Source organism: Notolabrus celidotus, chromosome 9 (genome assembly GCF_009762535.1).
Source record: "Notolabrus celidotus isolate fNotCel1 chromosome 9, fNotCel1.pri, whole genome shotgun sequence".
NCBI classification, from domain to species: Eukaryota; Metazoa; Chordata; class Actinopteri; order Labriformes; family Labridae; genus Notolabrus; species Notolabrus celidotus.
The window spans coordinates 30,887,402-30,910,424 of NC_048280.1; the positions used below are offsets into that span (position 1 = coordinate 30,887,402).

At 40.8% G+C, this 23,023-nt stretch overlaps 1 protein-coding gene across 1 annotated transcript; it reads right to left on the bottom strand.

Annotated features, from left to right (window-relative positions):
• Positions 1–609: 609 nt before the first annotated feature.
• On the bottom strand, positions 610–15,985 carry erlin2 (ER lipid raft associated 2). Its single transcript, XM_034691439.1, is given in 12 exon segments — positions 610–3,455; positions 3,541–3,620; positions 5,428–5,517; positions 5,607–5,698; positions 7,845–7,903; positions 10,821–10,894; positions 11,544–11,669; positions 11,796–11,857; positions 12,071–12,117; positions 13,864–13,945; positions 15,880–15,889; positions 15,892–15,985. Coding segments are annotated over 12 exon segments (996 nt in total). The 3' UTR covers positions 610–3,275.
• Positions 15,986–23,023: the final 7,038 nt, after the last annotated feature.

The following is a 23,023-nucleotide window of genomic DNA, read 5'->3' on the forward strand; positions in this document are numbered from 1 at the left end:
CCAAGAAAGATGATTCTCCTCTACCTGAGCACCACGGCCATATTTTAAACCCACGTTTGAGGGTTCTGAAATAAAGAATGATTGGTATTGTTGTAAATCTCTGATCTGTTTACCACACAAACTTCATCACAGCCTTCAAAACATCACCATTTAACCTGAGACAGCATGTGGAGGTCTGGAGCTAACACACTGCTTTGATTCCAGATGAACATTTGAAACTTGTCTGTGCTTGTAGTATCTTAAGTTTATATTTCATGGTATACTTTTTAGATATGAAATAATGTTTTCTAGATAAACAGAATGTAGAAGAATGTACACCCATGCATTCTTGACTGCACTCATGCGTTGTGAAAATATGTTTAGTGATATTTTAAAAAGTGCTTTGAATACTTCAGTATTTTTTTAAATCAAGTACTCCAGGACTTTAACTCAAGTAATAATCTGAGTGAACAACTTTCCCTTTTATTGGAGTAAAGTTGACCAGGAGGATCTTACTTTGACTTAAGTAATGAAGACGTGTACTTTGTCTACCACTGGTTGTTTGTACCAAACATTCTCATTATCACTACACACCACAGTGTAAAAAAAAATCATAAGAATGTCTCATTCTCAAAGAATAACCATCAGTACTTTATTGTCAAACGACAACATCTGGATCAGACATTCACAACTGAAATCAGTGCAAAAACATTTGACTTAAGTTCAAGTTTTAATCATCATCCAGTAAAACTCTGGAAGCTGGAGGTCAATCTGAGGGACGACTGTACCAGCCTTAGAACAAAACAGTGACTGATGCCAAACAACACTGCATTAAATCAATGTTTTACTCGACATGAGGCTCCACTAAATTACAGGGAATTTGGCTTCGGACTGTACAAATATGTTCTCACTGCGGCACCATGTTTGCTAAACCAAAGATAGCATCACGCTAAAGCATTAATGCTTAAACTTGCCTGAATGTCGTTTAAAGATGAGAAAACTGTTCTTTGGAAAACAGGTCAGCCATTCAGTGCTGTCTGACACCGTGTCCCTGTAATGAGTTGCTCAAAAATCTAAATGAAATCATGGAGACAACACTTGACATTGTGCAACAGTTATGCAAAGAATGCTTCAGTCATCCATGAATGAAGACAGGCGCTCACACGGTAAACAATGATTGATTTTGGTCCTCATCAAGAATGAATAAATGTCTCTTGAAGACTATTTTGATGAACACAGGTTGCCCGTTTTCTGTAGCCAGTTCCTCAGTAGAGCTCAGTCACACTCCTTTCTGATGTTTCATCAACCTGGATCGTGAAGTACGTACGATCTCTTCCTCCTCTGGGGAAATGCGTCGTTATCAAAAGTCTCTAAGGCGATTATTACTCTGTAAGAACCCTTACAGGACACACACGGAAGAGTTACAGCGTGTTATTAAACATAGCAGAAAGAGGTCTTTAGTACAACTCAGATTAGACATTTATATGGTTTAGTTGTGGAGACTGAGTACAGAGTGGTTTTCCCTGTCATTAAAACCTGACGTAATCCTTTTAACTGCTTTAGAACAAACTGCTGATCCAAACCAGATACTAGTAGCAACATACTGTCGTCTAAATGTACAGAGTAAGACACAAAGTGCTACATAAATACACAGCTATGTCTGACAAAACTTCATACATAGATTTCAAAGTTTATTAAACACGTCCATGCTGGAATTAAAAAACAACATAAACAAACGGAGTGACGTTTTTTTATCTGGCAGGCAGCAGAGCTACCACACAGTACATTCGTCCCCCTCCGCTGTGTCAGCAGACGCTTCCTGTCAGGGTTTATATTTTCAAGCAGTTCAGAGTAAGAGATCACGGCCTGAGAGTGACGTTTATTTGGTCCTTCTTTACAGCAGAATATCAACATTTTACCAACTCTCTGTCTCCTGGACTTGTCAAGTTGTTCTCAGTTGTGAAGAGCTGCCCTGGACTGGAATGTAAAATATGTCACTGAAAACAACACAACTTCCTAAAATTAATTTTTAACTGATTCTTTTTCCAGGGATGCAACTGCCTCATTAAAAAACACAAACAAACCTTAAGTTGCTGCAGACTGATGAGGGTTTGCTTAACCTCTTCATTGAACAGTGATTGCCTTTGAGTGTTGAGCACTGGGCTGCAGAGAGAATCCACATCTACCTGCAGCAGACATGCTAACAGCCACAGTACTTCAAGATGTTACAAAAGAAATGTGTCCTTTTTACCCATTCAGCTGAGTCAGGTCTTAAAGGATATCAGGTGTTTACAACATAACAGCTCTTTCTTTCCTAACATGAAGACACACTGTTTCAAAACAAACATGAAAATCTGAAAAAGAGCCAACAGGCTCAACCCAACCGGTACAAGATTATTCAACAGCTAACTGGCTCTGCGTTACAGTACAGGTAAGATGCAGTTTCATCACGGTCATTTAACCTACATTCTTATTTTGTGTTATTGTTTATGAATCCACCAAGCGCGTTAGCTTGAAACGTTAACACGCTATTGGTTGCATTGTCATCCATGTCCTTAAGTTTTAAGCTTCATGAGCCAGAGACCTCTATCATATCAGCTGGCACAATCCACAGTGGCTGGTGAGGAACGAGAACCCTGCTGTGTTGTCCCTCTGAAATCAAGAACCCAGTGTTTGGAGAAGTAATGAGCCGAATGGCTGATAAATCTGTCCTTCAGTTGCAAGAATAAAAGCTTGAAAGGAAAAGCGACAGTGACTCAGAGGGATGAGTCGATGCATGTTACCAAGAACAACGCAGCTAAAGGAAGCGTGATGCTGTTTTGTTAACAACATAGCATCTAAAAGCTTCATTCAGACGATTACTCGATCACTTGCTGCTTCAAATGCTCAGTGAGAACACATGGGCTTCTAACAGAATAAAGACACACCTCCAGTCGTGGATTTGTGATCCCTGATGTTGTGGGTTAACATGAATGTGAGCTGAGCTGACTCGTCCCTTGAAATGATTGTTTTGGTTAAAGAACAGTTTGAAAGGAGAGATGATGATTAAGGTTTGTTATGTTTGGTTCCTCCATCTAATTACATAAGAACAGTACAGAGTAGAAGCACAGGACGCCTAAAAAAATGAAAGTCCTTTGCCCTCACAAAGATGAGCTTTTGATTCTGAGATTGTTGAGGATTACAGGCAGCAGAGCGTCAGAGGAAGAAGCGTCCATCCAGCTTGAGGGCCCTGCTCTTTCCCTCTAACAGATAGTCCTCCCCTCCTGGGTGGTCTTGTGAGTCTGCTACTTTCTTTCCTAATCAAGGTCCAAGATCTGCTCACCAACAACGTCCAGGGCTGCAGAGGCCTTGATAGAGCTCCCTGCAGAACCAGAGTCCACAAACATTTGTGGTATGTCATTCCCAAAGTAGATTTTACTGTTCGACGAGATGGCCTTGTACTTCATGAGCTGCAGGTACTCTGGGGTTAACTTCATCTGCAAGAGATGAAACAAGATTCAGATTTAGGCAGCGTGAACTTTCCTGTCTCTTCAGCTGCAGGTGAGATGTGTTTGTCTTTACCTTGTTGGCCTCAGCAGTTCGGTGGGATGTGTAATATTCTGCGTCTGCCTTGGCTTTCTCCCGCGCCACAAAAGCTTGATCTAAAAATCAGAGACAAACAATGTCAGGATCAACAAGAGGAGATCAGTTCAAAAAGTGAAATGGCTTCACTGCTGGGAAAGTAGTGAACTAAATAAAGAGATCTGTCTAAACATCTGGTCCCCAGACACAGAGACCAAAACAGTGCTCAAATGTTTGGAAATAAGCATGTGTTCTTGTACACAGCACGGCTGCTGAAAACCTCTCAGTGATCTATTCATTATCAAAACACCAGGTTTTCTTAGCTGTCTTCTCATTTTCAGAGTTATGTCTTCACAGTGCATGTGAAGAGATAAAAGAGAGACATTTTTCTCAAGGCTGAAACATCAGAGGACAAACTGAGAACACAGATAGTTGTTTGATACACCAAATATCATTCCCCCTGATTCAGCCTACACAGCGAGGGGAACTGAAAGTAGCACCCCTGAAGAAGAAGCTGTGATCATTCATGTTAATAAACGCCTAAATGTGAGCAGAGAAGGTCTACAGAGGAGAGAAAGTCTTTTAAGCCCCCTTACTGTGTACATGAAGTGGGATACAAACAACAGTGAGGAGTAACTAAGTACTTATATCAAGTTCTTCTCTCAAGAACTTTGCCAATAAAGCAACATTCAAATCCATGCTGCAGATTTTAAAGTGAACTCTCTGTAGGAGCGAATCATTTATGTCACATGGTGAAAGCTAATGATCCATGAACGGTATGACTGTCAGGTGCGACCTAAATGCTCACAAGGGTCTTGAATCAAGAGGGTGCTTTGACAATCGTCAATAAGTTAACCATGATAATTACAAGTAAGTTGAAGTCAGAGAATAAGACTTTGACCATAAATATAAACGACAATCGTCACCTTTCTAACATGACGACAAACTCTGAAAATTTAGGAGCTTCTTAAAAGAAGAACTTTTGGTAAAGCTGTGGATTGAATTAGATTGCCCAAGTGGTCACAGTGTTGTAGCTGATCTTTTATAAGCATGTGTATTGAAGTTGTCTACATCATGTGCCATGTTGCTGTGGTGCTTTCAGGCACAATCAGAAAGTTGGTCCAGAAGTCGGGGAATCGGCTCGTAGCTTTGGCTGTGTGAGATGATGCAGTCGGCTCCCCAAATTTCTGACATGCCAGAAATTCCTCCCATCAGTCACGTGAAGCTTTCACCAACTCAAAAAACTTCGACAAGAGGTCAGAGCACACTGATTTAAAGGCGACATATTATGCTCTTTTTCATCAAAATATATAACACAAAATCTGTTCAGAAAGGTCCTGCTGCAGGCGCCTCTCCGTCAGGATCAGATTCTGGATCAAATTCAGAGGGTTGAAGTAACGCGGGTCTGTGAGCAGCCGTGTATATTCAGCCAACATGTAAACATCAGATCAACAAGCTGGAGAGCCGAGGGCACATCCACTTCCTGAGGGGGCGTGGTCAGAGAGCTCATTCTCATTTAAAGGCACAGACACAGAAAACAGCCTGTTCTGAGCAGGGCTGAAAAAGAGGGGTTTACAGGCAGAACAAAATCTGATTTCAAAGTGTTTTTTTGAGCATTAAACTTTAAAGACATGTTTTGGGGACCTCCTAGACCAATATATATTGATGAAAAAGATCGTAATATGTCACTTTTAAACACTACACAGCGAATACTGCAGTGTCCTTTTGTCCATGCCTCGTCTTCCCCACCCCCTCTTCATCTGACAGAGAAAGCTTCACGCTCTGAGGGACGTGTGAATGAACAACTTTTAAGAATTCCTGGCGTAGATGTTCCTGCAGTGTGTAATGTGTGAAGAGTCTCTACTTCCTCTAATATCAGTCACAAACCTTCAATTTCAGAGATCTTTTTCTCCGTTTCCTTCTCCATCACTTTCTGTCCAAACTTGATCTCTGCCACTTGTGCCACTTTCTCAGCCTCTGTGGAACGAAACAAGAATATATATATAGTTTACAACACACTTCTCCCCAAACAACATACATATACGATTATTTGTTTCATTTCTCACCTATCACTGCTTTGATCCTCTCGGTCTCCGCCTCCTTCTCCACAACCTTCTGTGTCTGTTGAGAGATGAGCAGCTTCGTCTTCTCGCTCTCCCTGCAGACAGGAAAACACGCTTAACACTTAAAGTATATTCAAGATTCCTATTTCCATGAAGCGTGAGCACGTCGTTAAAGTAACAGAATACTTTATAACGGGAGTCTGTAACACAAGGGTTAGAATACGGGGAGGTGAAGATGTAATTCAGACTAATTAAATTTGGGTTTCTTGACCATCAAGAGTAGACCTCTGCTGACATGAGGCGTTGTTCGTCTACCCTGTCAGGCTCGTTGTGGAATCAAGCACACAATCAGATTTTCAGGAGCTTTCAGGACAGACCTTTCTTTGGCCGAGCTCAGGACTTCATATCTCCTAATCTAAGAGCTGTGATATCGACAGCTGCTGGCATGTTAATCTGCTACTGGCAGCACTTCTGTTTTTGGACTCCTTTACGTTTTGTTTTCTTCAGATTTTTGAAGAGAAGAAAGAGAATTGGATTGGAGTTCATTTCCTGAACACTGAGTTTCATACCGAGGCTGCTTCAAGCCCTGGTGAGTCCAACTCCATCATTTCTGGATAAGCGCAAGTGATGGTATTCTGCTGTTCCCTGGAAAAGCTAATGCATAAAGTGAAAGCACATGAGCAGGTCTAGAGTCATCTCTTACATCAACAACTTGATATTAAAGGAGAAGGCGCCCTGCTGCACTCCCCGGCCTAAGGAACAAGAAGAGTGTGTGCATGTTGTTAACCCGCCTATGTAGGAGCATCTCAAACTCTGACTGATGTGCCAAGTTAATGCAAAATACTTCACCACTGCCACTTGTGAGACAATGGCACAATGTCTATTAGGGCCTAAAAATGGCAGCTTCATAATAGCTATGAGGTTTAATTTCTTATAGGGATGCACTGATCCTACTTTTTAGGTCCCGACACCGATACAGATACCGGGGCTTTGGTATCTGCTGATAACGATACTGAACCAATCCAATCCCGGCACAGGGACAGGGAGAACATGCAAACTCCATACAGAAAGTAGCTCGACTGGGGCCTCGAACCAGGAACCTTTCACTGTGAGGCAACAGCGATACCGACTGCACCCACGTGCGGCCCCTTATTTACTACTATCTCATCAAATTGAAATCTAGAATATAAGATTACCATGTTTAAAAAATACCAACTGAATTAAAAAATCTGGTTTTGTTTTTTGTCCTTGTGATTTTTTTTTTAAGGGTGCTGGGATGAGCTTAAGCACCCCTAACAAAGGTCTAACAATGCCCCTGCTCTGGACCATCTGCCTGTGAGCATGTTTAAACTGCTGAGTCCTGTTTACACCACTGGAGTGCATTGTAGTGTGCAACATCAAAACCTAAAACCACTTCACAGGCTGCAAAAAAAAACTTACTTCAAACATGAACCACTCACTTTAGAGTCCTTACTTATTAGAAAGACGTGAGAGTAACATCACACTCGCTATAGGAATGGCAAGTTGAGATGTAGCTCTAACATATCTTTGATTGTGTGATGACTTTTTAATATTATCAGGGGAGTCTGGTTGCAACTTCTGGGATTTCCAGGATTCTGTGTAACTTTCTGTTGCTTTCCATTTACTGTAAGTGATATAATGCCTCCCCCGATCTCAGCCCTCTGGTTGGTGAGTAACTTTGACTGTAAGCCACAGGAATGATGGAAGAGAATGTGACAATGTGAACAAGAAATATATCAAAGTGAGCACAGTGAGAGCATTTTTCTACCTGTGACACTGTAACAGAAGACAAAACATTCCTCCGGAGTACAAAAGGTGTGAAACTGCTCCATAAACAGAAAGCTTCACAAAGCTGGAGGACTGTAAACAAGACTCACCACATGATCTTAACAACATGACTTTGCAACATTGAATTTTGGCCGAGTTAAACACAAACCAGTCGATCTCCGCCCCTGGATGGATAAACTCTGTTTGACTGCAGCTTTTCTAATCGGCTTCACATTAAGTTTTTCATTTCCTGTTCTTGCTAAGGTTGTTGTGACGAAGCACACAGTGATACACAGGCTGACATGAAACACAGTCTTCCATTACTCTCAGGGGTTAGCAAGGGGAGCTGGATGAATATCACATCAGTCCATTTGGGAAAGGAAACAAACACAACACAAGCTCAAAGGTCAGAGAACATTCTTTGTTGGGAACGGGAGAAAGAAGAAAACTCACATGAGCTCGTAGTTTCTGCGGATACTCTCTGGGATGTTGGGTTTTGTGACACGGACGGCCTGCGGATCAGTGACACACACAATCACAGAGAAACAGTCAGCTATGTGAGACGGACATATCAAGACAGATACTTTAAGAAGAGGTTTCCACTGAAAGGGCTGGAACAAAGACAGTCCTGTAAACATCTCTAAGAATATTTGTTTGAGGAGGAAATGATATTGTTGTTTCAGCTTTGGAGAGTTAGGGATAACACAAGGACAGAGTAGTAAAGCCCAATGGAGCGTTCAACACTGGAGAATGAAGTGTGTGTACGTGTGTGCGTGTGTGTGTGTGTGTGTTTTTGAAGAGGGGAGGACGGTGCTGTAGGTCCAAAAAGGGGCAAAAGCACTCAGGCTCCTTTTAAAGTCAGCCATAATCCTGAAAAACAGCATCCTGTGTGTTAACGCTGAATGCTCTGGTATGTCAGCTCCTTAGAGGATGTTAAAGTCAAAGCAAGACTGCAAACTATAGAGACAGACTTTAATACTCATGGACTCTGTAAACAGAGACCCATTGTGCTGACTGTATGATTTAGAGCTACAGTACTGTGGCTCTGCAGTCTGACTCTAAATGTCTTTATTGTTTTAAAAGTTTTTTTTCAGAGCGAGGAAGGTATTTGCATCAGAATCTTGGTTTCAGATTTTTAAAAAAGCTAATAATGTGTCAATCAGGTAGATATAGATTTTATTACAAATGGTCTCTCCTAATTAAGAAGTCATTTTTTAGATTGCTCGACCAATTAATAAGTTCTTTCCTCTGGGGCAATAAAATCCATGCATCAAAAGATCAGTGCTCCAGCTCCCCAAAGCTCTTGGTGGCTTAGCATTGCCCAATTTCTTACACTATTACTGGTCCTGTAATATTTATACACTGTTGTACTGGATTAGCGATATAGCAGACGACATGCGCCCCACATGGGTGGATATGGAACTTGCATCCTCTAAACTCTCTCTCCACTCCCTGGTTTGCTCTCAACTCCCTTTGACTGCCTCTAACTTCACCTCTAACTCAGTTGTGATTAACTCTGTTAGGATCTGGATTCAAATTGGGAAAAGCCTAGGCCTTCATTGGGCCTCAGACCTCTCTCCCATCTTAAATAATCACCTATTTATGCCATCTTGCACTGATTCGACCTTTCAGACTTGGTCTGACAAAGGGATAGCAACGCTAAAGGACCTTTACAACCAAGGGACTTTTATGTCCTTTTCAGAGCTCTCTAAAAAAATTCGACTTACCTCAATCTCACCTATTTTGTTTCTTTCAGATGAGGCATTTTATTCAAAATCAGAACCCCAAATTCCCCAGTCGTCCCCCGGAAACACTAATGGACTCTCTACTGGCTCTCGATCCTGAACAAAAGCGGCTAATCTCGAGCATCTACAGCCTCATTAATGTTACCAGCAACAGCCCAGCGCCCTGCCCCAGGGACTCTTGGGAGCAGGAGCTGGGAACCACGCTTCCTGATGTTTATTGGCAACAAGTTTTACGTTTGGTTTACTCCTCCTCAACCTGTGCAAGGCACGGCCTCCTACAGTGTAAATTTGTGCACAAATCTCACTACACTAATTTGAGACTATCTCGGATTTACCCCAACGTAACTGACTCATGTAATAGGTGCAAACAATCCCCAGCCGACCATTCTCGTATGTTCTGGTTCTGTCCCAGGCTTGCCACATTCTGGTCCGAAATATTTCAAATGCTTAGCACAGCATATAATACAACTCTCACTCCTGATCCTCTGTTGGCCTTGTTTGGCGCCCCCCTGCAGCCCGTTTCATCTAAAGTCATGCAGACTGTTCTTGCCTTTGCCACCCTCTTGGCCAGGTGACTTATACTCCTCAAATGGAAACACATAACAGATGGGTGAAAGAGTTGTTACTGTCTATTAGACTTGAAAAGCTCAGGTTTTCCCTCAATGGTTCCTCGAACTCATTCGATAAGACTTGGAGCCCTCTCTTAAATCATATTGAATCTTTGACTTCCCTGCCTGATTGTGATGACTGATGATTGTCAGTCAGTCAGTCAGTCAGTCCCTTAAGCGCCCTGAATTAGAGGAAAGAAAGAATTGCGCAAGGTGAGCTACATGACGTCCTGCAGGTTTTCCTATTGTGATGTCCAATTCCCAGTTCTACAGTGTTGAGTCCTTACAGCCTCCGGCCCTCAATCACTTTGCAGGTGACGTCAATTAAGTCAAGAAGGTCTCAGGGTTCAGGGTTCAGGGAGGACATTGAGATTCAATCTTTGTCTACTCGAGATAATTTACAAAAATGAATGAACGTTATTCATCGTGCTTTCCTGATATCATCCTCAGAAGAGACTAATATAAGCTAACATCGGAGCTTTGTTGTCTAACAATTAGATCTGTTTATTGCTTTGAATCATGTTTTCATATTCATTACAATGATCTCCATACCGCTCTGTTTGACACAGTCAGGGCTGAGGCCGAAATATTACGTTGAAGACCGTCATACACGCCACAAGAGTCACTTGTTCGTTCACTCACTTTGCATTTCTTTCTTTTTCTGTCCCTTCTTCCTTGAGTTTGTAAATCCACCTGTGTTCGTCTCAGTCTGGACTTTGTAACATGAAGATCTGCAGACAGTTTACTGTTGATTGTATATTGCTAACTTTGCCCCGTTCATGTGAATGCGCTCACAGTGACTCTGGATTGATTCATCAGGCTGATAACCGGCTACCTGGGACAGCTTAGCATGACCTCTTCTGTTAGGGTTAGTGACGCCAGATAACCAGAGATACTCTGGGAATGTTGAGCTTGCTTTGAAGTACGCCTCTGAGGTATTTTATTTGTTGTTGTTTTGTGCCATCTCTCTGTGCAAACTCTGCCATCTCTAGTTTTGACCTGAGTGGACAGACTTGCTCTAAGCAGCTTGATCTTTACTGACTTTGTTCTGCAGCCTTCCTGGAGTCTTACCGTACCTGTATGATGAGTCCAGGTGCCATGGCAGTCAGATCCTCTTGTAGTGTCAACTTCAGGTTTTCATCAATTTGGTCTGTTGGGGATGAAGAGAAAGAAATTATTCAATTTTCATCCCTCAATTTGTCTCATCATTTAGATTATAGCGATGAAGAGTATTGACACATTTCTGTGGAACTTCTCTTCCTCTGTTAAGTTTTATCTGAAACACTAGCATGTACGTTTACGTGAAATCAAAGATATCATAACAGTGACATGGATATAAATATAATGTCTCAATGGGTTGATCTGCTTCAATTCAATCATGGAAGTTAAAGATTTAGAGCATTCTGCAGAGCTGTGTGTTGAGAATCGTCAGAAATATTCAACATCATTTCTGTCTCATAAACTATAAATAAACATCTTGTAATGATGTGCATGTTTACTCTCATCATGTCATAGCTGTTTATGTTAAGCGGTGGATGGTTTTACAGTGCGGTTTTAACAGGAATGAGCTCACTGTAGTATAGTGAACAAAAAAACAGCCAGCACTTTGTCCACATGTAAAGCAGTCGTAGAGAAACGAGGTGCTGGCACCCCATCAAACTAGCTGTAAAGCGGGTACTTTTGATCCCTCTGCTGTAGGCTGACCCTGCTGTTCATGCAGATGTGCTTGTAAAGACGCTGAAGGAAGGTGTTTAGGACATATAGTAAGTTTACATCCAGTCTGCAGCTGCCAGACTCACCGAACAAGCCGATGTAGACCTCCTGCAGCGAGTGAACACTGCAGAACTGGTTGAGCTCATGGTGGACCTTGTTAAATATCAAAGCTTTGTCATAGTCTGCCGTGAAGTTCCTCACGATGTCGTACACTGCAGAGAGGGGAACAAAGAGCGTGCATATTTGGCAACGAAATCATGTCCCGTGTGTCAGCTGGAAATGAAATGCAGATGGGGGTTTGAACAAGCACACTGTTTGATGAACAGTGGTGAGTTTACCTGCTGATGGAACGAGGTAGTTCACCACTTCGATGCGGTCAAAGTAGATCATCACTCCTCCACTGAAAGACAGGAAACCACACGAACATCAACTACTGGACGATCTGCTCATAAAACGAATACAACATAAAAGACGTCTCAGTCTGGGGGGGGGCGGTGGCTCAGCAGTGCCCTAAAAGCGTGTTGTTTGAGAGTGTGTGCAGATTTCTCAGTGTAAGAGATCTGTAAGAGACCACATCTGAAACTACTTAAGTCAATCCTGAAGGCACACCTACCCCGTTCCACACGGTACATTCTTCACCTCGTCTGTCTGCAGCGTCGTCTGCAAGACAAGAACAAATATTCATGTCAAACTCCTTTCGCATGACTTCATTATAAAAATACCAGACACATACGTTCAAGCTGAGGAACCTGACCCTGATTACAGATGTACACACAGCTAGAAGGAGAGCTGGTTATTGTCACCAATGTAATACAACACCACTGAGGGGAAAGCAAATATTGATACACTAAGATATCCAAACACGTCATCATGATGTGATACTGCATCAGTTCTTTGAAGCGCTGTAAAGATATTTTATTAATAGCTTGGCAGCAGGCATTCCCCCTCCTTCCACTCCTCTCACTAAACAAAGAGATCTTGTGAGTATACAGGCCTCAGGAAGTTGGACACAGAAGTTAAAGTGAGGGTGCTGGACTCTCGGCTCAGCAGAGTGTTGATGTGAAATACAAAAGCAGGTCCAACTCAGTGTTTACCATACACAGGCGATTTCCAGTCAGGCCGCCTCATCATACGCTTGGCTTTCATAGTATAAATACAGACTAGTTTCACATTTTTCCTTTCTTTTTTAAATTAAAATCAAGATTGTTATCTAGTACTAATGTCTTGGACTAGCTCTGGTTTCTCTCTGCCTCTGCAGCTGATAACCTGCAGTGCCTAACACATGCAATAGCGGCATATCCAGTGAAAGATTACTAACCAAACTTGGGTTGTGTTATTTTGGTGTCTTTCTAAAACGTGCTGTTGATTTATATTGTCAAAACAATCAGACACAGAGAAATGGAAACAGTAGGGGTAAGGCGGGACACACTTCTGTTTGTATAAGAAGAGTAAAGCTGCAGGTGGTGTGTGTGTGTGTGTGTGTGTGTGTGTGTGTGTGTGTGTGTGTGTGTGTGTGTGTGTGTGTGTGTGTGTGTGTGTGTGTGCGTGCGCGCGCGCACAGGGTCAGAGGGGTGGAACTGAAAGAGAAGAACTGAAAGAAAAATGAGGTGAGCAAATCAAAGTCATTCATAAACATTCATATTGAAGTTGGATAACCAATCACTTTAATGTAATAACTAATACAAACTGATAATAATAGGTAGATGACATAAAAACATCAAAATTATTTAAAGGGTAATGTATTCTATATTTCAACAACCCCAACCCCCCACCTGCTTCGCTGACACCCAGTTATGAGGTCATTCTGTGGGAAATATTGCAACTATTCTGAGTCTGAATTCATACAAATATCTGCATTTGTTACATATAATAATACAATTGCACCTCATATTTTCAAATCGACTATTTTAGAAAATACAAAAACTGCAATATATCACCTTACTCATGGTATCCATACATAGTTGTGCTCATAAGTTTACATACCCTGGCAGAATTTACGGTTTCTTGGGTAGTTTCTGTTGTCATTATGATATAAAAAGAGTAAACACAGTTGTTTGGCAATAAATGGCTTCAACCAACCACTAACCATGAGTGAAACAAAAGTGTATCTCTTATCATTCATATTCTCTGAAAAAAAGCCCCCCCAAAAAAATCACAAATTCTACCAGGGTATGTAAAGTTATGAGCACAACTGTATATCACAGTATATCACATCGTCAGCCCTGTATTATAATATGTATCTCATCACCAGATTCTTGCTGATGCACCGTCCTAAAGTAAAGTATCAGTTGTATAATCTTTTCTCCATACACAGTCACTCCTGTTAGTAGGTTGTCCCTGAGTTTTTCTAACCTGTATGAATCGAGACTGCTGAATTGAGGCTACAAGGACAAACACTTGACTCACCTGGACAGGCTTGTAGGTGGTGATGAATGGAAGCATCAGATGGAAACCAGGGCTGCTGGTGGTGGTCAGGAGGGCCCCTCCCCTGCATAACACAGTTTAATGGTTAGATCCTGGTCTACATTTTAGAACACAATGAAAACATCATTTTAAGGACTTGTAATAAAAAAAGTTATTTACATAAATTGTTGTAAGATTAATAAAATGATCTAGGGATTTGAGGAGGTCTTTGTTGGCAGGACTCGGGTGCTTTCAACCCCATTTCAAAAAAGTTGGGACACAGTTTGAAATGTGGATAAAAATAGATTTGATGGTTTGCAAATCATTCAGACCCAATTTATTTATTAAAAATAGTACAACAACAAGATATCCAATTTTGAAACTGAAAAATGTTATTGCTTTATGAAAAAGAATATTCTCATAAAGTCTCATTTACAACGTGTTAGTAACATGTTAGGGTATAACAATGACACTCCAGAGAGGATGAGTCTCTCAGAAATGAAGCTGTGAAGAGGTTCACCACACTGTGAGAGACTGAGCAGATAGGGATTTCATCATCTATGGTCCATAATAGCTTTAAAGATTCTGATAATCTGGAGAAGTCGCAGTACAAAACGGGACAAAGACCAAAACCAAGAATGGATGGCTCTGATCTTCGGCCCTCAGGCAGCACTGCATTAAAAACAGACATGACTCTGTAGTGGGAATCTCTGCATTGGTTCAAAATAATTTCCAAAAAACCACGGTCACTGCATTAACAAATGCAGGTTAAACTGTACCATGCAAAGAGAAGAACATATAAAAACATGTGTGTGACTTCTCTGGACCTGAGCCCGTTTAAGATGGACTGAGGGGAAGTGGAAGACCGTCCTGTGGTCTGATGAATCAAAATTTGACATTCTTTTTGGAAATCATGGACGCTACAATCCTCTGTGCTGAAGAGAAGATGGACAACCCGGATTTTATCAGCTCACAGTTCAAAGCCAGCATCCCTGATGGTATGGGGATCATAAGTGTTCATGGCATTGATAGCTTACACATCTGTGAAGGCTCCATTAGTGCTGAACTTAAAAAGGTTTAGGAGCAACATGTGCTGCTATCTAGACAATGACGTCTTCAGGAAGAACTTACACATTTCAGCAATACATGCCATGCCCCTATGTGAGAAATACAACAAACTAGACCCTGGACTGTTGAGCAACGGAAATCCAATATCAGGCAAGAATGGGACAATACTTCACCTTCAAAACTCAAGAAACTGCTCTTCCCAATTCCCAAACATTTACAGAGTGTTGTTAAGAGTAGAAATGATGCAACACAATACTAAACATGCCTATGTCCCAAAGTCGTTTGAAGTGTGTTGCAGGCATCAAAATTAAAATAAGGGGATATTTTAATAAAACAACAATTTGTTTCAGTTTCACAGTTTGATTTGTTTTCTATTGTGAGTTAAATATTGGGTTTAATGATTTACAAACCATCCAATTCTGTTTTTTTCCATTAACATTTTTTTTTATTACTTCTGATGGCATGAACAGATTCCCCTATCTTACAGTCCCACACACTCATGTACCGGCAATTAATTTATGAGGGTTTCAGATAAAGATACACCCACAGTTTTCCCAACATAAATAATCTAATCTTTACTTGTGAGTGCTTAACCATGACCCATAAGAGAGCACAGTTTGAGTCCTAGCCTGCCAATTCCTCTTCACTGAGCTGCACTGATGCAGGTATTGAGTAATCATTTAATCTTACGTTATGAAAACGGTGGTATTTACAGCACGTCTCTGCAAGTGATTACACTTTAAAGCTCAGAGGCACACAACCACACAACTAGCTCTTTATGCCATCTTTCTGCCCAGGTATTTATAGTGTTCGGCAGATAAGTTGCTTAAGGGCAACACCTTGGAAGCAGATGCTCTCTTCTTTACAGCTTCTTATGGTTACACAACAGAGCAGTTTAACAACACTGTCTCATATAAACACAACTAAAAACAACAATGTCTGCTGTCTCACCTGTAGTAACTCCAGTGTGCCCCTCATCGATCTTGTGCACGGATGCTAAGAGCGCCGCTCCTCCGAGAGCAGCGATTATTGAGAACAAGGCACCCCACTGTGCCATCCTGTGCAGAGAAACAGGGAAGTCAGCATGAACGTTAACCAATATCCAACTGTAATTGCAATCTAATGTTCACAAGTGCCAATCAGCTGTCTGTCCGTGCAGTCAGCATGACCAGCACTTAGCCTGCAGCCTGTAGCAACACGCTGTAGCTGGCTTCTTTCTCAGTGCTTTATCTCCTCTCAGCTCAGGCTTAGTCAGGTATCAGCTGAGACTCTGTGACCTTGTCACACTTAAGAAAAGAGGATTTGGACTACAGCAGAAATGGTTGACCTTTCATCAAATGCAACATACATTTCACCTTCTGCAGTGGTATCTGTATTCTTTTTAACGTGTGATGTTTGTTTCAATCGGATCCTGGGGGTGCTGCTCAGCTTTGTGTTAATAGGGATTAGAGTAATTGGTAACCCTGCAGACTCAGCACTGAACTGGTCTCTGGGATGCATTGTTGGTAAAGCTGTGATTGAACAGTTTGTATCTGTCTGATAAACCTGTCATTGCATAGAATTTTCTTTAACATGGTGTCGGCTAGTGCTGTGCGATATTACGATATAAATCGTAGTGCATTATAAAAACGTCCACCGTACGATATAACCCTCTGTCTTTATATCGTTATTTTGATGTGTAGGGTATTGGTCTAGCTCTGTTGCTTCACTGACATTGTGATGACAATGATGAATGCAGGTTAATGTAAGCTGCAGCACCGCTACTACTTTGCGGTAGCAGTTTTTTACGTCCTACACAACTACTAGTTTACGGCACTGATAGAGCATGGATGTAACAACATGGCAGAAGCGGAGAGCTTAGCGGAAAACAAAGTGGAAACAGAACCGAAAGAGGAGTTGGTGCCGAAAAGAGGGAACCGCAATTCCATGGTTTGGCTTGGGTTGGTTTTAAAAAGTCGGACACCGACCAGAAAACGGTAATCTGCAAAACATGTTCGCCAACAAGTCGTTTACGACCGACTCGAACACATCTAATCTTATCTATCTTATCTAATCTAGTCTTCCTATATCTCAACCTGTGAAACGTGAAACAAAATGTAAAAAAAGCAAACAAGTTATTTTAAGAGGTTTCATTTCATGTCAGAACAAGCCTGACAAACTTGTGTTCATAAAACTCAACCTCTGAAACAGTTCATTTATTGCACTTCTCTATGCACTTTTGTTATGTGCACATACGTGTTAATGCACGAAAAGGAATTAGCACTTGTTAAATGTTGGCATACTTGAATGGTACTTCAAGCACTTTATGTTATTGTTATTGTATTTATTTAATTCTTTGCACTTAAGTGCATTCCTTGAAAACTGGTTGTACTACCAGATATTTTGAATGTACTTGTCCACTGGATATTTGTGTTTTATTTTAATTTGTCTTTTATACATTTTATTATGTTTTTATACATAAAATATGTGTTCATAATAAATTGAAAAATATGAGAGAAAACTGCCATTCATTCATGTAATTTTAAGGAAAAATACTATATCGCGATATATATCGTTATCAGGATATAAAATCACCTATATCGGGATATAAAATTTTGTCCATATCGCACAGCACTAGTTGTCGGCTGTGTTGTGACAGTGACTTAATAAAACACTAGTCTGCAGCACTTTGTTTTGGTCAGGCAAGTCCAAAGTAGGGGATAGTAAAGACAGCTGAACTTGAGGTGAGAGGACTTTTTGTGTTTTCATGTTAAATTGTAAATATTCAGCTCCTCAGTATTTTTCTTCTAGGCTTTAAATGATGGGTTATAACAAAAGAAGTGTTACCCTTAAAAAGTGTGAGGGGGAAAGCTAGAGTTTAGATTTTTATTAGCTAGCTAACTAGTTGTTAGCCTTGATGCTAGCAAAAAATTCCAGTTGGGTCGGTCGTCACATTCTCTATGTTGGCAAAATCATGCATGGTGAAGTGAGTTGGAGTGTGCAGACCCTACATTTGCCATCACTGTAACTCAGACAGTGACTGCATGTAGCCTAGTTGAGTTGGCCATTATTGTTCGGCCTATTTGTTTTGTTCTTTATGTTTTATATAGGCTGGCCTAAAGATGTGTTTCCTGTTCATCGTCCTTGCTGATAGGCCTAAATATTATACATATTATGTAGGCCTATCACTTGTCAGTGCAATTAAACTTTGAAATTAAGTTCTGCCTTCTTGCTTTATTAAAATATTTTTCCCATTGAAATAACATTTTGACGGCCAACCCCATAGTGTGTGACAACCATCCCATGTGTCAGAGTGTCTTTGATAGTTAATTGCCTCTTTGTTACAATGAGTTGGCAAATGAGAGGGATACACATTTCAAGCCAACACCTTAAGCTTCAATTTAATGTAGGAATGACTATTGAAAGATGTTTGATGATGAGCAATCATCAAAACATTAAACAGTGTGGACAACCAACCCCGTTCTCCCTACGGCCCAGGGCCAATCGCTGCCCACGGTCCATTATTTATGACCCCAAGCTTCCATCTTAATTGGTGAATTTATAGCACAGAAATTAATCACATTCTGAATCATCTGTACATTTGCAGTATCTTTCAAGCGCACAAACAAAACTAAAGTCAATCCAGAAATGTCTCAAAAGCTTCATATGGACTTCTTGTGTAAAAGCCAAAGCACAGGGGATTCTGCAAGACGGCAATAAAGGTGAAACACAAGAACTCTTAAAGCTGACAGGTTTTCAAATTAATGTTTTCATCATGATGTGAAATCTGATAAATGTTCTTGATGAACTCTAAAAGTCAGAAGACACAAAAGAGGACACAAAGACAAGATAAAAATTATGAAATCGTACAGAAAAGGGAAACATTTGGTGCATAAAAAATGTTCAGAAGTCAGGAAAATAATTATTTAGTTCTTAAAATGTCATCTGCTGGTCAGAAAAGTCTTAAAAACAACATGAAAAAGAAGTGTGATGAAATCCAGATCGTGATCCTGCCATAGGAAAATATGATACAATATTTTTCCCACATTGCCCGACTCTAATAAAAAGCATTTTCTTCCAGAAGAAGATAACGTTTGCTAATGTTTACATGACTTGTGGAGAACTGAGGACTACCTAGTTGCTGATTTATTGAGAAAAATTAAAATTAAAATATTGTTATTAAATAGATATTTCATTTATAACTTTTAGGATTCCTAAGTCTCAGTAGGAGCCACTGACCCTGAGGTATTCTGACAACATCAAATGTGGCCCTCTTTGAGAAAAGTTTGGACACCACTGGTTTTGGTAGTGATCATGAGTTTCCAGGAAGTGGTTCTAAATTTTAATGTAAATAAACAAAGATCCGAGTAGAATATAGAAACTCATGATCCATTAAATGTGCTGTAAGTTCTGATAATTGCATGTTAGATAATGTGTTATTAGAGATGTTTAGCCGACATCCTGCAGTAACAGAAAGAAAGACAGTAAACTCACAGTTATCTGGCATCAGTGAGGAGGCAGAGGCTTAAATATAATTACAGGTGTCATTACTAGAAGACATAAATATCCCACACACTGAGGTAAGTTCAGATACTGCATAAATGACTTAACATAAAGCTTTTCCGGTTCACTGAAACAACTACATCCCTAAAGCCGGTTCAAGTTTAAAATGTATGAAATGAAATACAGTTTCATGTATCACACTTACGCCGAATAGATGAAGTGATTGTAATGATTGGTGTACAGACGTGTAGTAATAGAAACATTGAGACGGATGTGATGAAATAAATAGTTAACACAAAATGTCCAAACAGTGAACCGGTTTCCGTTTGGAGGGCTGTAGAGATGACACTGTGATAGTTACAACGACATTGCAGCGATAAACATGAGCTTTAACAACATTAGACAGGTTAATATATATAATTAATGAGCTAACTGTAACAAAATGAGCGCACTTTAGCGATAGCGTCAAAGCACAACACAAGGCCAAATGAAGCGAACCTGTGCTAACGATACAAGTTAGCAAAACAATCTCAGCTCGTCTGATCTTCTCCGGGTACACTGATGTCAGGTTAAACAAGTCTGGAGAAACCAGATACTTTCTTTACAAAGATACAGAAATGTGTCCTTTAACTCGGCGGGGCTTACCTGTAATTTCGTCCGAGAGGACACCTACAACAGATAAAGGGCAGGCACTTCAGACACCTGCTACCATAGCTCCTCTGCTTCTTCGTGGACGGAGTGAGACATCAGCACTCAGAAAGTGGCCACAGCGCCCCCCAGCGGGCGGTGCACAAACTACCTCTGTCTTCATCTTCGTTTTGTTAATGGCGGTTGGCAACCAGCGTTAAAGATGCATTACCGCCACCTACTATGCTGGAGTGTGGACCAGAGATCCCTTTTCCATTAATCTAGAAGGAAAAAAAATTATTAAATAACTAACTTAAAAAATAAAAAGTAAAAAAAAAACATAAAACAAATACATAAAAATGGACTGTCCGCATCAGGATTCAAACCAAGGACCCTTGCATTGATTGGCAGCAGCCCTGTACACTACACCACAGAGCAACTTTGCAGTGCTTACATCTTTAGGTCTTTTCATTTCCCAATTTTTGTGTAGCAGTGTAAAGCACAGCTCGTGCACATTGTGAGGAAAAAGATTAATTTCCACATCAGAAGCCCTTAATTGGAGTTGAACCCACAACCATTACATTGAAAGGTAGCAGACCTATTCTCAACACCACAGGGCTGCTTGAATGAAAATTATTTTTTAGGTCTTTTCACTCCATGGTGTTTATATTGTACTTCTAAAGCACAGTTCAGACTATAGTGTTAGAAACGTGTTTCCCCGCTGGAATTTGAACCCAGGACCCTTGAGTTGAAAGGCAGCAGGCCTGTCCACTTTGCCCCTGCTTGTCTCTCTATGTCTTTTCATTTATATCTTAATGGTACTTCAAAAGCACAGCTTGTCTCCTTTGTGATGAAAACATTTTGTTTATCACCAAATAGGTCTCTGTCCAAGATTTGAACCCTTAAATCACGCCTCACACCAACCACCTCATCACAGGTCGGCTTGGCAGTGCTTATCTAACTGAGATTTAGATGTTTTCATTTAAACATTTTATTGGGATAAAATGCCTGTAATGATCAGAGTTCTTCCCCTAAACTAATAATCCTGTTACTGTTCCTACAGTCATCAGATTACATGTAATCAGAGTACTTTCTAAAGAGTAGTCAAATTACATGTAATCAGAACGTGAAAAAAGGGAAAAAATGTGCTTCCGATGTGAAAAAGACATGATGCTTTTTCATCTGAGGTCGGACACCTGACTCCGAGACCTGAGGATGTCCTAATATGTAGGCTACACCAGGAGTATTAGGCTACATTACATATGTATCCTTTGTCGAAATATTCCTTTATCGTTTCCATCTCCTCTTCCATTCCTTCCAACCCAGTTATAAATTTGTGCAGGGACTCAGTGGTTATAGAAACAGGAAATGATGTCCAGCTGTCAGGTTCTGTCCAATCAGAAACAAGATGTGCTGTCCTCCCCTTTCAGTTTTGTGAAATGTTGTGTTTTGCCTTTCAGGGCCACCGTAGTATATACAGCAACTTGAACACAACATCTTCTAACATTATCTGCAACCTGCCATAAAAGAGAGTAAGCTAGGTCACTCCAGGATCAAGCACACTGCTCGCTGAGTACTCGACTGACCTCCTTCACTGAGCGAGGACTTTGTTTCTGATCACAACTTCTGCATTAGTCATCTTTCATACAAATACAAACTTCTTTTTAAGAGTATTATCCCTGAAAATGATTACAAACTTTAGTGAGTTCAAACATTTTTACTTTTGTGTAAGATAATGTAAACGCTTCAAGCATTTGTACAATAATGTCTATGATAATTAAATGAAACAAAAAATTGCTAGGCTAGTACACTCACATATATCAAACTTACATAGGCAACGTATTATTAATCACATTTTCTCTGTATCTATATCTACTGATAGAAATTAATCACTATTTTTGGGTATTGACTTATTTCAGATCTTCTGGCACATCAGCCACTGAGGAGCAGTTTCATCCATTTTCCTGAAGTGAGCAGCAGATGGCGACAGAGACCATCTCAGATGTGCAGCTTCATTTTCATTAGAGAAGTGAAGAGAGGACTGCATTATATAACCAACTCAGTCTGCAAGTCAACAATTTAACATTCAGAGTATTTCACTGCTGTCGGGCAGCATGTTTATTTAAATATTGATTTATCTATAACAGATATCATGATTGGCTGTCAGCAAAAGCAACAAACTAAAACCTGGAGATTTATTTAAAACATGTGGAATAAGAAAAATGAAATCAAAAAGTCAATAAAAACTCAAGCATCTATTTATTTTCTTCCATCAGAAACAAGCCAGTGGAAGTGACACACAGCCAAGGGTCCTGACACTAAAATGGCTGTGGTGCTTTATTTTTAGACGTTGGCCTCTTGAGAAATTTACAAAGGACCAGAGCTAACCCCAAGGTGCTGCAGTGGCAGCTCTGTGCCGTGCATTTTAAACAGGGAGGGGCGGGGTGGGGGGGGGGGGGGGAGAAAGGGAACAACAGAGCAAGGGAAAAGAAGTTTGTCAGAGTTCAAGTATCAAGGGAACATCGCTGGAACTGGCAGAGTAAGCCGCGCCGGGGCCCTAGTGCCATTAATCACGACTGACAAGAAACCAGGGGCCGAGGGAGGAGGTGGTGGAGGGGAGCAGAGGGAGGGAGGGAGGGAGGGAGGGCAGCTCTGCCAGAGACTCTGGTAGTGATTATAGAACGGGGTCCAAGCAGTGCAGGCTAGGGGTGTTGAAGGTAAAATACACCACAGCCAAGGCTATAAAGTTCAGGTACCTTCATACAGATCTCACTCACATCATCACAAGAGACTGACACGTCGTGCAGCTTCAGGCTTTGAAAACATGACAAGGAAACTGCAGAGGGAGAGGAATGTTTGGGTTTGAAGAAAAGTGAAGTGCAGTGTAGAGCCTGGATCTCTCCCTTTGTGTATTTCACCCTCTCTCCCTCATTTATATGAGCTGAGCCTCTGGCTTAATAGCATGCAGGAGGAAGAGAGTGGAAGT